Raw genomic sequence first — 14,722 nt, 5'->3', positions numbered from 1 at the left:
GTCATTCTGCACTTTAAGTTAGGACATCTCGCGACCCCTGCAAGATCAGCGAAGACATATACTGCGAGTTCGGCTTTCCTGCGAGCCTAATGAACTTTGCTGCGTGCCAGTAGGACAACAGTTCCACTCTGGAAGGTTCATGCTGCCTGAACGCCGAATCTTTTTGCGAGTAGGACTAATATTATGCGGAAAGGTTGTTATAGGTTCGCTTTTTGGATACACACAACGGCTCGATGGATAATCTCATACTCATGAACGCCTAATAAGCGTTTGAGTAAGTGCCCTGGGCGGGAATTCAAACCGGATATTATGCGACTATTTCGGCCGAATGTCGGGTGCTACTGGAAGCAAGTAGGAAACTTTAGAGGGGTAACTTGCTTTCAACTGTCAACGAAATCACATCTAAGCTGTGACGACGTGCATAGTTATTTATAACGTTTACTTTTACATTATTCGTATATTCAGTCTTTTATTTTTTTACTTAGAAGGGTGCAGCCGAGTCATGTTATACGAAAGCGCAGGCAATTCGCTGCCAGAAGACTTGTTGGATAGATTTTATAAAGAAAGTGCATGCCTTCTCCCCAAAGATCGTGCCTATCAGTTTATTTTGCTAGAAAAATTGTTATTCCCATTACTATTCGCACGGGTAGCTGAACAGTTATCGAGTTTTGTATTCGGCATGGGGACTTGATATAGAACGGTAACATAATCAGGTGCAATGAACGACGAAATGGATCGAACTGATTGCTGCCCAATTTCGCAGTGGTTCTAGGTCAACAATCTTTCTTTGTGGCCGAGTTTGACGACGCTAACATGGTAAGAGTTACACAAATGACCAATATGGCTGACAGATTTTGAATGATTTCGAATGTTTAAAAGAAATGAGCTGAATATATTACCAGGAAGAACATGGGCATTCTGTATCGCGCAGTCGTTTGCACTTTCGTTTTACAAGTTTAGGAGTGGGGCAGAGCGAGAAATTTTTTCTGAAATTGTTTTCGAAGATGGCACCCGACAACCGTAATGCTTATACCTCACATGGCCAGGTCAGTACGAGTTTATTTAATGATTAGATACGAACATAAATGAAGTGTTAAAAATTAAAACGAAACCTACATTTTACTGGTTCATAAAGATTTCGGTGTTGAAAAAAGATTTCACCAGTTTTTTCATGTGGAAATAAATTAATTTTTGCTCAAGGTTTTTTATGTAAACATACGTTCGTTATTTTTTGCGAATATACGGTGCGTCATTGGGACATCTCTATAGTGTTTTTAGGAATTTGTTCTTCGTTCCACATCGCCTGCTACCCCAGAAACACCAGAACAATGAAACACTTACCCACATATGGTTTTTTGTGTAGCGTCTTCTGGCGGGCTTTAAGCGTTCACTGCACTGCAGTCTCAACTGGTTCTGGTGCTGAACGGAACTTGCTGGCGATAGTTAGAAGCATCGTGAGAAAGCCAGGGCTCGAGACATATTACACCACCAGTTGTACTGAAAGTGTCGCCACTACTTAGAGGTTGTTCGCGAGACGATTTGGCGGCTGCTGCAACCTGAGCTCTATTACAGAGCAAAAGCATTGACTGTTGAGTAGCAGAGCCGCCCAACGTCTTAGCATTCACTTCTGTCCCAACACACCTGTTTTTGTTGCGGAGCACATTTAAGGAAATTCTGCGGGACGACTTTATTGCTGTTGAGAAGGGGCACCTAACAGAAAAGAGGCAATTTCTCAAAAAACCGGCCACCTGGCTAGAATAAGCGGGAATCATTATTAGCAAAGTTATATTTAAAAAAAAAATTAGTTTCAGCAATTCCCAGTGAAAAAACGTCACATTTCTCCGATATTTCAATTCCAAAATGCTTACCGTGTGCAGCCAAACCACTATCACATCTATGATGTTTACAAGCAACTTAGGAAGTTTTCCACTGAATGTTTCATTCAATTATTGTTGTCGTGGCGAAGCATTTTTGTCTTGTTTTGTGTTACTTGTGCACTGTTGTGCATTGTCGTTTTTGGAAAATGGTTGTTCTTAGTACCGCAGTGTAACTGGTGGGATATTTTTAAAATTATTTTTCACATCTCTTGATGCTTTTTTTCTTTTAGTTTTGTTCTACTGAGTAGCTGTGTGTACATTTGATTTTGTGATTGCGGATTGGCATAGATGCGGCGTGGTTTAGGCAGGTCAGTTTTACGAATATTTTATTGCGTTTTTGTGTGTAAAATTGTGTTTTAATAAACTCGACGAATTTTTGTGCTATTTGATTCATGACATGAATATGATGCAATGTTGAGTATCTTCTCCTAAACTCAGACTTCTCTAAGCTGTGCCTTATGCGGGTAAATAGCACATTGGTAAATGGCTAGTACACAACGAAGTGTACGCTGATTGATCTGTACTTCTTCAGCCTCTTCGTACCTCTCTTCTCCAGAATCAGAACGTACTATATGTAGCGTTTTCACAGATTCTTCGATTTTTTGCACCAGGACAACTTCGCACCAGAAACAGGCCGATAAGCTGCGCGGTAGGCTTAGAAACCGCACCGTCGTTACGATTCACCTTTTAGTTGAGGCCAGGCTCATGAACGTTCATGCAAACTGTGCGTATTATTAACAAGGAGTACATACAGAAGCAAAAAATGGGGCCGCGAAAGCCTACAGGTGCGCTTCTGTGGCGTCGCCCGGCAGCAATGGCCTTCATTCATTGACAGTGGTAACTTAAGAGGAAGGTAAAAAAAAGACAAGAAAACAAAAAAGAGAAGAAGAAAAAAGAGAAACAGAGAGAAGCCGAAAAATAAAATGGAGGAAAGAAAAAAGGAAAGCAAACAACTACCAACCAACAGAAGAGACGAAGACAAATAGCCAAACAAGGATACAATAAATCAACATAGGTTTCAGCTACATGGTTGGCACTTTCCTCATCACCAGAAAACAATTAAAGAACAAAGAAATAGCTACAAATCGCGCATACACATACATACTTCAGCATGTTCCTAATGCCAGCATAGCAGAACGCAAGTGTTTCCGCGTTGTTGAACACAACAATTCGGCAGGAAATTCGTTGAAGATAGCAGGAACATAATATGGGGGCGCAGTGATTCCGTAATGAATACAGACCCTTGGCGTCATGTATCGAGGTATGTGTCGCAAAGGTATAGGTTTAAAATTGGAAGTTTGGTAATCTGTATACCAGAAAAATTTAGCACAACGGTTTGCGTAAACAATGTATCGAATGATTGTAAACCACTTGCCTTAAATACACTGTCCGAATCCGGCACGTGTGATTTATAAAGAACACTCTTGTGTATGTTTCTTAAGATGTTGTTAGCTCTCTTTTTTTAGGTAGCGGAGCTGTTGAAAAAAGAGCACATGCCAAAACGAGGAACACTATAACCAAATGTTTGAGCAGTATTTTTCGAACAGAGAAAGGCAGAACCACTTTTAAGTTGTACAGCATACAGGCAGTAGTTCTAAGCTTTTTAAATATGTGAGCCATGTGTGTGTTCCACGAAAGATCCCCACCAAAATGTACACCTATGTATTTCACAGACTCGACACAGAAAATACGGGAACAAAAGGAAGTTGCACAATTTTATGAGTGTATCGTAATAAAGCAGTCGTTCGGCATTGTTTTCTGTCGAATTCAGAAATACACTAGCCGACTTTTTACAAGGTTTATTGTTATGAAATTTGTTCGAACCAATCCGCTACCCTTCCCGCATCGTCTAGAAGATTTGAGAGAGCGAGAGAATTACCAGAGCTTCCTATACCTGCAGGGTGTCATCAGCGTATAGATAAATGTTTGAAGTTTTAACAACAGTAGCTAAGTCATTACCATACAAATGATAGGAAGAGGTAACGAGATAGAGCCTTGCGTGACACCTCTTTTATATCTGATAGTGAAGTACGCAAGCCATTTGTACATTGCAGTGGTCGCAAAATAACACTAAAGTTCTTCTGCAGGCTGACAGCCGCGAAGCAACCGCAATGTTATAGTCGAAATTGCTACGTGAATTTTTCGCGTTTAGTTAGTGAACCGCAAGTCACACTCCCAGCAGGATAAAGGCCCCAACCTCCGCGAGCCAAGGAGATGCACGCAATGAAGGATGCATGTCCGCCGATGCATCAACGCTACCGGTGAGGTAGAAACCAACCTGCAAACCATTATACAATTTGCAACCCTTTGTTTTTTAGCTGAGGCTCCGAAATTTTGTTCTTTGTTGCCTTAAAGGGTATCGGGCTGAGTGAGCTCACTACAAAATTGCTGAGAACACCTCGCACATTTCGAAAAACATACACTCCACGTTATTCTTCAAAGTACTGAAAAAAACCCAAAAATCTCGCCTTGACCTTGTTCCAGGAACAATTTATTGGCAACCGATACGTGCAACATCGTCTTATTATTCGTTTTGCATTTTAGTTTTACGTTCCCTGTGGTGTCTCTTTATGATTATTTTTGGATGTCCAGGTTGCTCCATAACACAATGTAATATCGCAGTAATACAACGTGTTGCATAATAAAAGGGATCTGCTCAAGCTTTAGGATGTCTTCTCTTGTATGTTATTTTATTTCTTGTAGGGAGAGTACTATGGCATCGTTTTGATGGGTTCTCTGATATTCTGCCACCCCGACATAATCCAACAGACGCAATGCCTATTAGGAATCCTCCTTTATTGAGTCGATTTGAAACCGGATCTGTATCTTAAAGTGAAAGCTAAGTTTGAAAACATAATTTGCCTTTCTGTACCGGCTCTACGTGAAAGGTGTAAAACCTTGTCCAAATGTCTGTTTTTAAGTTCAGTTTTGTGAAGCCTTTTATGTGATGCCGGTTCAGCATCGTATCTAAAAGGCTGGTTAGTACTTTGTATGGCAATAAGGCCACGTGCGGGCTAGTCTTCTGGCAAAATGACGTGCTGGGCGATAGAATGCATCGAACTGGTACTCTAAAAACTACGTGCAAAAGTTTGCCGGCGGTTGTGATGTCACTAGGCTATCCATGAATATTATATAACGTTATCCCTCGACACAGAAACCAGGCAAGTCTCTTGAAAGTCAATCTTCATCACAAAGTACCTATTAGAAGGCGCTTGTATTATTTGCAAGTCCAGGAGCTTATTCCGTCTAACATACTTACATCGATAAGCAAAGTGCAACACTGAGCTTCCGCTGATTCGACTGCTGTCGCTCTCAGCCCAGCAGAATAATACGTATCCACAAAATGAGAAATGCCAGAACCGCCTTGATCGAACTGTGTGAGATCAGAGCACTAAGTGGGTGCCCCAAAAATATTAGTGAGTAATAAGCAATACATCATTCATCCGTCTTTTTTTGTCCCCATGTGTGTACGCTTTGTTTCAAACTCAAATATATCAATAATTCATTTTGCGGAAATATACAAGGACTAACCACGAGAAATCTGTGTCGTACGTTGAATACTAAGTGAGTATTCTCAGTCGTTCTAATGTAATAAAATCAACATATTTTGGCGTGCGGAGACGGGTGATAGCACGACATTTTATAGGCAAGATCTTCCGCTCTAGCATCCCTGATTGGATAAAAAACTACCTACTAAACTTTATCAAAAGTTTTATTTGACCCAATAGAAAAGATACGGTGTTAACCGAATAAAGGTAACGCTAAAATGAGGTTAGGTAGATTTGAGTATTTGAATTAGGTTCGTACACATCCGCATGGAACAAAACCTTGGCCATATTTGTCTTTGTTAATCAAAAACGTTTTGCTCATATGTACTGTGTGCTTTCCAACCTAAAAAAACGTCGGCTAGAGGCAAGAAGTGAGGAATGCAGAAGATTGTTGGGCTGACCAATTTCACAAGCATCAAAGCACGTAGCAATAAACAGCAAATACGTAGGGATTGCGAAGCAGACAAACAAAATCCGGTAGAATAGGAAAAAAGCCACAAAAGCAAAAAAACCATCAGAAGGTAATTGAAGGCCCCAACGGAACCTAAAGGAAGACTATAGAAATAATATCAGCATGCCAATTGCATGCTAATTAGTGTGTCAATTTTATTTACCTGCCTGTGTGTCGAGAAAATAGGGCAGTTAGGTCAAACGTCTTTGTACCAGGAAAAATTATACAACACAAGGAACTTTAAAAGGTATGATAAAACAACGGCGCACAATGCCAACTTTTTATCGCCGGCCAATAATGCCTGGTTGCTATGCGACAAGCACATTAGGTGCATCAGAATTCCCGTCATCACCACCATCACTGAGAGTAAAAATGAGGAGAAAAAATTGCACTGCTTGACCCTTCTGTGTATATGTGTGCTGCGTATAGTGGGCCGAATTCTGAAGTATGTACCTCAGTCGCAGCAATCAGACGGGTTAGCCACGGACACGCACCTCCGGGAAAGATGCAAGGGAATATAATGCCAGTCGAAAATTACGCTCCTAAAACCGTACGCCAGTAATAAATTTTTCGCTCCTACTACCACGTCATATGTTAGGACAGTGTCTTAAAATTCTGGGGATATGGGTGGGAGGTGCAGGATGGCGCTGCGGGATATTATTTTGCCTCGCTCCAATTTTTCTTATTCGTTTAACCCTGCTGAGGACACCGGCAATTCTGCAGAACGGGGCTTTCGCTGCTCTTCAGAACCATCGCATGCTGCATGAACAAGCAGGTGCTCCCTGAATTTTATACTCTCTACCAAATATACCGTACCCGTTACGATACGCAGATTGAATAAAATCATTGCTGTACAAGTTGGTGCGGGCTGTCCTGTTAGGCAACACACCCAATAACGTCAATGCCTGAGCCGAAGACGACGATTTTATATCCGAAACTACTGTAGAAGGAAAGCACTTGAGTAAAACTTCTTAAAAAGATTCTGGTGCTCACGCCTTTTAAAATTGGTGCTTCACGTCCCCTAATGGCAGGAAAGAACTGGGTGAAATCTTGCTATTTCGTTTCCAAAAGGCTTTATCATTCTGTAAACGCGTAATACTGTGTGGTTTTTATTTTTACGTGAGGGCGCATGCGCCATCTAAATAACCGCAAATATTTTTTTTTCTTTTCTTTCGTAAAACGCTTTAGGTCCAGAATCTGCTCATGTGTACCCGTTCTTATCTTTTTAAAGCAAAGCTTTTTACCTCTACCCCCCAAGGGTTCCTTCGCGACCGTTGGTGTCACCAGAAAACTCCAACGAGCAAATAAAAGAATTTACGGGCACCGCCGGGAATCGAACCTGGAACCTGGAACTAACAAAGCGAGAGCCCGTTGTCTTACCGATTTAGCTACGAGCCCACGGGAAGACTGGGAAGACAGGTGGTGTACTCACCAAGCACATCGACTGGTTTACCCCCTGCGTTCTCGCTGAATGCTACGTGAAAGCTTCACGCGACCTTTCACGCCCGTCTAGCGGCCCTGTGCGCACCTTGGTCATGTGCTAAGAGTTGCAGAAATTAAAGGAAGCTCACACCAATGCATGGCATCTCACTTCTAGTACGCCAATGTGCTAAAACCTGTGGCCTCCGGTGTTCACGTAAACAATCACAGCTCCTTGTCGTCCGCCCTCACGCCAAACCAAGGAATACATTCAAATACTTTTTGATGGCCAAGCAATCACTCCAAACCCCAGCATCAAGATCGTGGGCCTACATCTCAAGGCTAACACCGAGAGTGACGTTTCCTTGCAGCGCCTCAAAAACAGCATTACTCAAATCATGCACATGATCAGGCGAGGTGCCACCAAGAAGCGAGGCCTAAAGGAATCCGGTACCTTTCAATTATTTGAAGCTTTTGTCCTCTCGAGAGTTACTTACGTCAGCCCCCTGTCTTCTTCTCGAGAAGGAAGACATAGAGATGCTTTATATAATGATTAGAAAGGCTGTCGAGCAGGCCATTGGTCTTCTCACGAGTGCGTCCACACCGACGCTGCTTAGCAGGGCGCTCCACAACACGGTGGAAGAGCTGATAGAAGGATATCTTTCTAACCAGAAGGTCCGACTCGGAACTGCGGTGGGTAACCGCATGCTTCACCAAAATGGCTGGACAGCCCAGAATGTGATTCCGCTTGACGTACACCCAGACTCTAGGCGACTAAAACTAAAGATGCTCCCTTTGCTTAGAAATATGAACCCCTCACATGACGAGGGTCACTGAAAACCATGGGCTCAAGCGCGAAACACCACCGTCGGTGGGGATCATGCAGTTATCTACACAGACGCCTCCAAACATCGAGGGCAGCAATACGCCATCATCGTGGCTGCCTCAAGAACCAACCTCTTTGCGTATACCTCGGTTAGGACCCAAGAAATGACAGCAGCAGAAGAGGCAGCCATCACCTTGGCTCTCGCTCAACCAGGGGTTCGGAGGGTAGTAATCGATTTACAGCAAGCCTACTGGAATTACCAGTAGGTTTGGGTGTCTTGATCCGCACTGCGCGTGCTAAAACCCGGTCCCCAAACGGTTCATTGTACTCATCTGGACACCCCCTCACGCTTCAATTTCAGGCAACAAATACGCCCACCCAACCAGCCTGCGCTTTTACTTCCCGTGCTACGGAGCTGCACGAGGACAGTCACCCGCTTGTCACGTTCAGGGAGATAACCCATCATTACCGCCTTCTGAGACAGACTGTACCTTCGCCTTACCTTGACCTTTCCAGAAAACAACAAACTACCCTACGGCTCATACAATCCGGGCTCCTTCGTACAGCCTACGCGTCTTCACCTAATGTATCCGAATCGCTACGACGCTGAATTTAAATTTAGCTCAGAAGTGGGAACACTCCGCCCCGTAATCGGGGTGTGCGAATTTAGCCCTGAGCACCCTCCTTTCTTTCCGTCAACTACCCAACAAGAGCAATGGGAGATGCTGGTGTCCAGGCCCTCTCTACCTACCCAGCTTAAGCGGGTGGACAGAACACAGGCCGCGCGGACTGCATATGGGCCCCACAGAAGAAGGAATCACTCCCCAGGTCTGCACTCGGGGCCGTTCAGAAATCTGAGCAGAAGTATTTCTTCCTCCTCCTCCTTCTCTGCCGCAAATCTCGCTGGATCCGTCCGCGGTGCAGGGGCGGAGAAGACAGATCGTCTAACACCGGGTTGGAGCTTACTTAATTTTATAAAAAAAAGTTTCCACTCTTGTGCTACACCAATACAACTCAACCAAACAGCGTTCATGCTTCATGCATTGATTTACCCTAACAAGAATATCCCTTAAAAGTAATAAATGGTGTGGTCAAGTGCATTTCACTTCTCTCTGGTTTTGCTATTTTTAAAGCGATGTGAGTGAATTTAAGTGACGTCGCATGGGTAATCGCTATGGGTGCCGTTTACAGCTTTGCTTTCCAACCACATTCACGGGGTGGATTGGCGCGATTTTTTTTGTGTCCTGCGCAGCTATATACGGGAAATTCTTTTTATGCACTCGTCATTTGCAATGAAGTGCAATTAGCAACAACCCAGTGTCACAGGGTGTTCACGTTCGAGAAATTTGCTGATAGGTTGAATCAAAATTGTCCACTGACCAACGTGACTAAATATTTTCTCAGTACCCGCAGAGTCTAGTTCTACTGGGTAGCTCCTTCGAGGATTATGCCGCACATGTAAATAAGTTCACTAAAAGCAAAAAGCTAGAATATTATTGTGAACAGAACACGGCGATGAGTTATACGTCCTGTAAACGTACTAACCAAATTAGGCTAACAAGAGAGAGTGAGAGTGACCTTATTATTACCGCAAATGCTACTCAATTCATAGCGCCTTGCTGGCTTTTCCACATCAGCCAAAAAAAATTACCATCTTCCTTTAGGGAAACCCTGAGTAGTATGCGAAGCAGCCTTGGGGTCGACTCAAGTTCCCATTAGTTTTCAGTCAATAGCGGTGTTGTGGTAGGAGAATGTGGTAGGAGAACCGCGGGCCCCGGGGCTACAGTGGCGCCTCCAGCGGGGCATGGAGCGGCTACCGTTGCGTCTCTAACCCTATGCTGCTTCGTATTATCAGTTGCCCAATCCCTAGCGGCATCCTGTCACAATCCCCATCAGCGGGGCCTGGCCAGGCATGCGCAGTGGGGGTGCGGGACTCAGAGTTCCCCTACGGGAAGATGACGATGGTCGTTTAACGCGAAGCTATCTCGTGATGGATTCTTTGGCTGGCCAGTCCCTAGGGGCATCCTGCCACAATCATCATCAGCGGTGCCTGGCCAGGCATGCGCAAAGGGTGTGCGGACGGCGGACAACAACGACAATGGAGGGAGGGACACAGCCCCCAGCATTAGATGCTTCGCCTCTAAAAAATAGCGCCCTTCCATTCTGCGAAGATAGAGCGCTGCGTGTGTCTAGTCTCTTTTTTGTCCTGCCTTGAGTGATGTTTATCTCTTTAAGCATTATGTACCATCTTGCTTCCGTTACCTCTATTTTACAGACGTGAGAAGGTAGTCGCAGTCGACGGAGTGTACTAAACAAAGCACGTTGGTTTGTAAATGCTGATTGGGCATACGTGGACAGGAGCCTTATTCTAGCGAACTAGCATGCGGCTGTCTGATTCCCTCCCGCGTTCTAGGCATCTTAATGCTTGTGTAACCCACAACTGCTCGACCAGCGAAGATACAAGTTCACTCCTATTCGGCTGTTTGACGTTTATATGTAAGCCTTGCCCCAGCACAACGGAGATGCCATCATTGAGGGCGTGAAACATATGGCTTCGCATGCACGCCACCCACCTTTCTCCTCCACTCCCCGCACGCACACGCATAAACAGGCAGCCGCTTACGTGCATGGGCTTTAACGTGAATAAGAGTCGGCGGTGGCGAAAAGGAACGCCGGAGGGGCACCGAGAAAATGCGACGTTACCTGATTGAAAACAAAGAGGTTAGACATGTACTGGGCCAAAGTGTAAAAGGGTTTAAATCTTCTATACAAGCTATTAAAGCTGCTGACCGGAAGAGTATTTCCGGCTACTTTTGTTATCTATTTATATTATTGATATTGGAAATTGCACTAATAATGCAACTTTTGTGTCATACGCCGATGGCACCACAGTTTTTGCTAAAGGCACGCTGGGAAAAAAATTAGAGGTACAAAGGAATAAAATACTGCTTGATTTAGAGACTTGGGCCGGAGCGAGCAACCTCCGCATAAATACAAAAAAATAAGGTTGTCGTGTATTCTCGTGTGAAACCTCTGGGAAACTCTGAAGGAAAACAAGTAGCTACAATAAGTACAAACTTAGGCGGTACGCTAAAAGAAATGGTCGATTGTGTAAAAATGCTCCGAGTGATTTTTTTCAAAAATTTAAGGTGGAACGACCACATTAAGTATGTGCAATCAAAAGTGTCATCTGCTGTTGGTATTATTGCTCGAATGAGGCATATTTGTCCTCTAAAAGTGAAGATTACATTGTACAACTCCTTTGTATTCTCGTTGTTTTCTTTCGGTAGCCTTGTGTAGTGCAAGACGGTAGTGTCTAATTTGTCCATGCTACATCTATTACAAAAAAGAGCGTTCATTACATAGCTAACGTTCACTTCCTTCATACCACGAAAAACCTTTTGTGGAGTATGATATTCTTTCAGTGTACGCTTTGTATAATACTAGGCTGTTGGTGACCTGCAAACGATTTCTGCCGTGTAATGAAAACGTCCTAACCTGGCTGGCTAAGCTGCGACAAAACATACATGTTGGTCAAACACGTCACATGAAGAGACGGATAATTCGGACGCCACAAGCTTAGTATGTTTAACAGTCTTCACTCTACACATTGCCGGTTCCGTTAAATAGGCTAGTTAAAGAAAACTTTGAACCCATATGTAATGCAAACCTTAACATTGCATGGTTTTAGGACCAAGCGTTGCGAATTTTGCACTTTTTCTGTGATGTTGGTGTTGATGATGCGGTTGCTGTAGTTTTTTGTTGTTCTTGTGGTTTTTAAGTGAAATAACCTCACTTTCTGTGGTACTGCATGGAACAAGAGTATCTAATATGTTTTTGCAATTGTACGTGTCAACCTAAGCTGTCTCCGCTAAACTGTCAACGAACATGGGGCCGGGGACCCGTCAAGCTGTTCAAACAGTTTTTTGTCGCGCCTTGTCCTGTGAAAAAAGAAATAAAGATGGATGGAAAGTAAAAAAATTATGTTCCAGAAAAAAATCCTTTCAGGACACTTCGGTCGTCGGTGACGTGGAGGCATAAACATTGAGGCTTCGGCTTGCACTGCGCGCCTCCTGCGGGTCGGCGTGGTTGGCGTATTTCTGGGGTTTGCCACGCTTACCCAACAAGAAACTGGCATTACCATAGAATTAGTCCACGAGTCAATCAACCATCAATAATGACACTTGCGACCCTTGGTTGAACACTGATGGGCTAAAAATGCGTTATTTTTCTCAATGTCAGCACCAAAACCGACGGAGGCTGATGCTCCCTTGGCCGGCTATTGAGCTGCGACTCAGGCCTCGTCAATCCGCGATGTGTTCTAGCTGATTTTGCATTTTTGATGGAGTTGATTACCTCCTGGCACCGTTTCTTACCATGCACAGTTCAACGTGTGCAAATGCAGTGTTGGGCCATTACTCGTATTTGGAGGTTGCTTGAGCCTTCATAAAAATATTTAAAAGTTCTGATATGATGTTCAAAAATTTAAAGTGCAACAAAATAGCCTGGCATGACCAAAACGTTTTTTAAACGCGGTTCTGTGGGACTGCGAAAGGCATAAATAAAAAGAGGTGAATGGAGAAAATGGAGCGAATAGCGAAGAACCCCTGAAGAAAGGTGACGGAAAACTAGCAATATACTGTATGCGGAGAGAATGTTGTATCGAAGAGAAAAAAAATATACCAGCATAGGGCGAACTGGGGCAGTGAAAGCATCACCGGATTGGCGGAAGGAAGACCGCGAGGAGACGAAAAACATTGCTAGGTGTAGCGTGAGCTGCGAAGGAGAGCGTAGGAGGCTGAATGAATGCTTGGACAGAGAATTTGAAGAGAAAGGATGAATGCATTAGGAGAGGCTGGAGAGTACCGGGCGTGACCTGTATGGAAGAAAAGATATAGGAGCACTGGAGTAGCGAAGTATTTGTTAATGCGAAAGCACGATGACAGATGGTAGGAGGAAGAAAAGTTCTCGTTAGGAGTACAGGACAAAATAGGAATAGGGGGCATTCACAGCCGAAGCACTAACCTCATTTATCTTTCTTTACAAATACCAATCCACATGTTATTTTCTTACGTTTGTGTGCATTCGGTCTAATGTACATTCTAGTCCAGCTCAACTTTTATAGTAGAAGAAGCGTAGAACGCACATTGTGATCAGAACGATTTACACTGCTACAGCGAGATATAAACTTACTCAATAATATGTCACGTGAGTGACATACGATCACATCTACCGATGAGAAACGGGCAAATTAGAAAATCAGAAGAGGTAATATTGGTGTATCTCCGAAGTCGTGCGTACGGCAGGTTTCAGCTTTTAGTTAAATGTGGTGCAAAGCAAACTATCAGTTTTTTTAAAGGGATCTTGATGGTCAGAGAAACGACTCAAACAAAACGTTTGGCACCGGCATTTCTCAAATTGAATGCTCAGAACGTCTTTCTAACATTTGCTTTAGGTGCTCTTCGGTATCACCTACCTAAAATATAGGTATATGCAGGCAGCACTCTGAACAAGTTTCCAAAATTGTTTCGCAGAACTTTGTGTGCTTAATTGCGGGGTGTCGGGTTCAGCTCCATCGTAAAGTTTTCACAAACGACGAATATTAGGCGTTGTACGAGAGGTTAAGTATGCAAGAACCTTACCACAAATCAGTACGCTTTTTTCGGTGCTATTTGAAGGCATTCGTGTCTGTGTTTAGAACGTGATGCCACAATTAAGATATATATAGGATTTTAATAAAACAGTTTTCTGCGATTTCAGGTCTGCTACTACGGAAAGTGCGTACCATGTACCGAAATCGGAAGCATGAAACCATGGGACGATTGTAAAGACCAGTGATACATTCGAGCATGTCTTATGTTGTGAACGCCAACATTTCGATGACAGTTTGAAAAATAACACCGCCAAGATCTTTTGGGTGTTTATGCCATCGCTCATTCTGATTATGATAGTTGTCTGCAAAGTCAATTTTCCATGTACATGAATGTACGAGTTAAGCCCAGAGGCATGGGCTCTCATCTCAGCATTAGAAACGCTATGATTGTATGGCAGGGTAAAGACAAGTTCTGATCGCCTACTTAGAAAACATAAATGTCGTTCTTTGCTCTTGTAAAATAAAGGCCATTGCTTTACCGATATTTAAACCTTTTTAAATGTGCACACTAGCTGCATCGAGACATTATTAGTGACACGCTCATTCGCAATTACACTTCCCTAAAGATTCTGTAATTTGCACTGAAGTGTGATTCTGAAGATAAATCTTTTGCGTAGGGATATTTCGCCCGGTTTCAAGTCGCCCGGTTTCAAGTATAAATATTCTGAGAAAGCCGCTGGTATTCCTCCAGCGGCGCGTTGAGCTTACCACGGAGTCTGGTATGAAAGCACGGTGTCAAGTGTACAAACCTAACCAGGAGCATAAAAGTAGACACTCGTTCAAAACTTTCCTTAGATGAACATGTCCTTACTTCTCGATGCAAGAAAACCTGTTTCGCTAATGTAATTAATTAGTTTGGTACTCACGCCTGTAGAGATCAGCGATACTTTTTAGGAATGATGCGCGTTCAGCGGATTACAAACTCGCTGTTGATAACTATACTGCGGC

The 14,722-nt window shown here is 43.5% G+C and overlaps 1 protein-coding gene across 1 annotated transcript in view; it reads left to right on the top strand.

Moving 5' to 3' along the window:
• The window catches only part of LOC144157733 (metalloprotease mig-17-like), a 41,774-nt gene extending 27,529 nt beyond the window's left edge, over nt 1–14,245 (top strand). Inside the window, exon 7 of the mRNA XM_077688511.1 lies at nt 13,882–14,245. Within this exon, the coding sequence (XP_077544637.1) occupies nt 13,882–13,959 (78 nt within the window). The 3' untranslated portion in view covers nt 13,960–14,245. The remainder of the gene's footprint in view (nt 1–13,881) is intronic.
• The last annotated feature ends 477 nt before the right edge of the window (nt 14,246–14,722 follow it).

The sequence above is a fragment of the Haemaphysalis longicornis genome, unplaced genomic scaffold (genome assembly GCF_048455015.1).
Source record: "Haemaphysalis longicornis isolate Haplotype H1 unplaced genomic scaffold, Haemaphysalis longicornis Haplotype H1 scaffold_10, whole genome shotgun sequence".
Classification (NCBI taxonomy): Eukaryota; Metazoa; Arthropoda; class Arachnida; order Ixodida; family Ixodidae; genus Haemaphysalis; species Haemaphysalis longicornis.
Note: the sequence above shows the minus strand (reverse complement) of the source record. Positions and strands in the feature narration are given on the sequence as shown.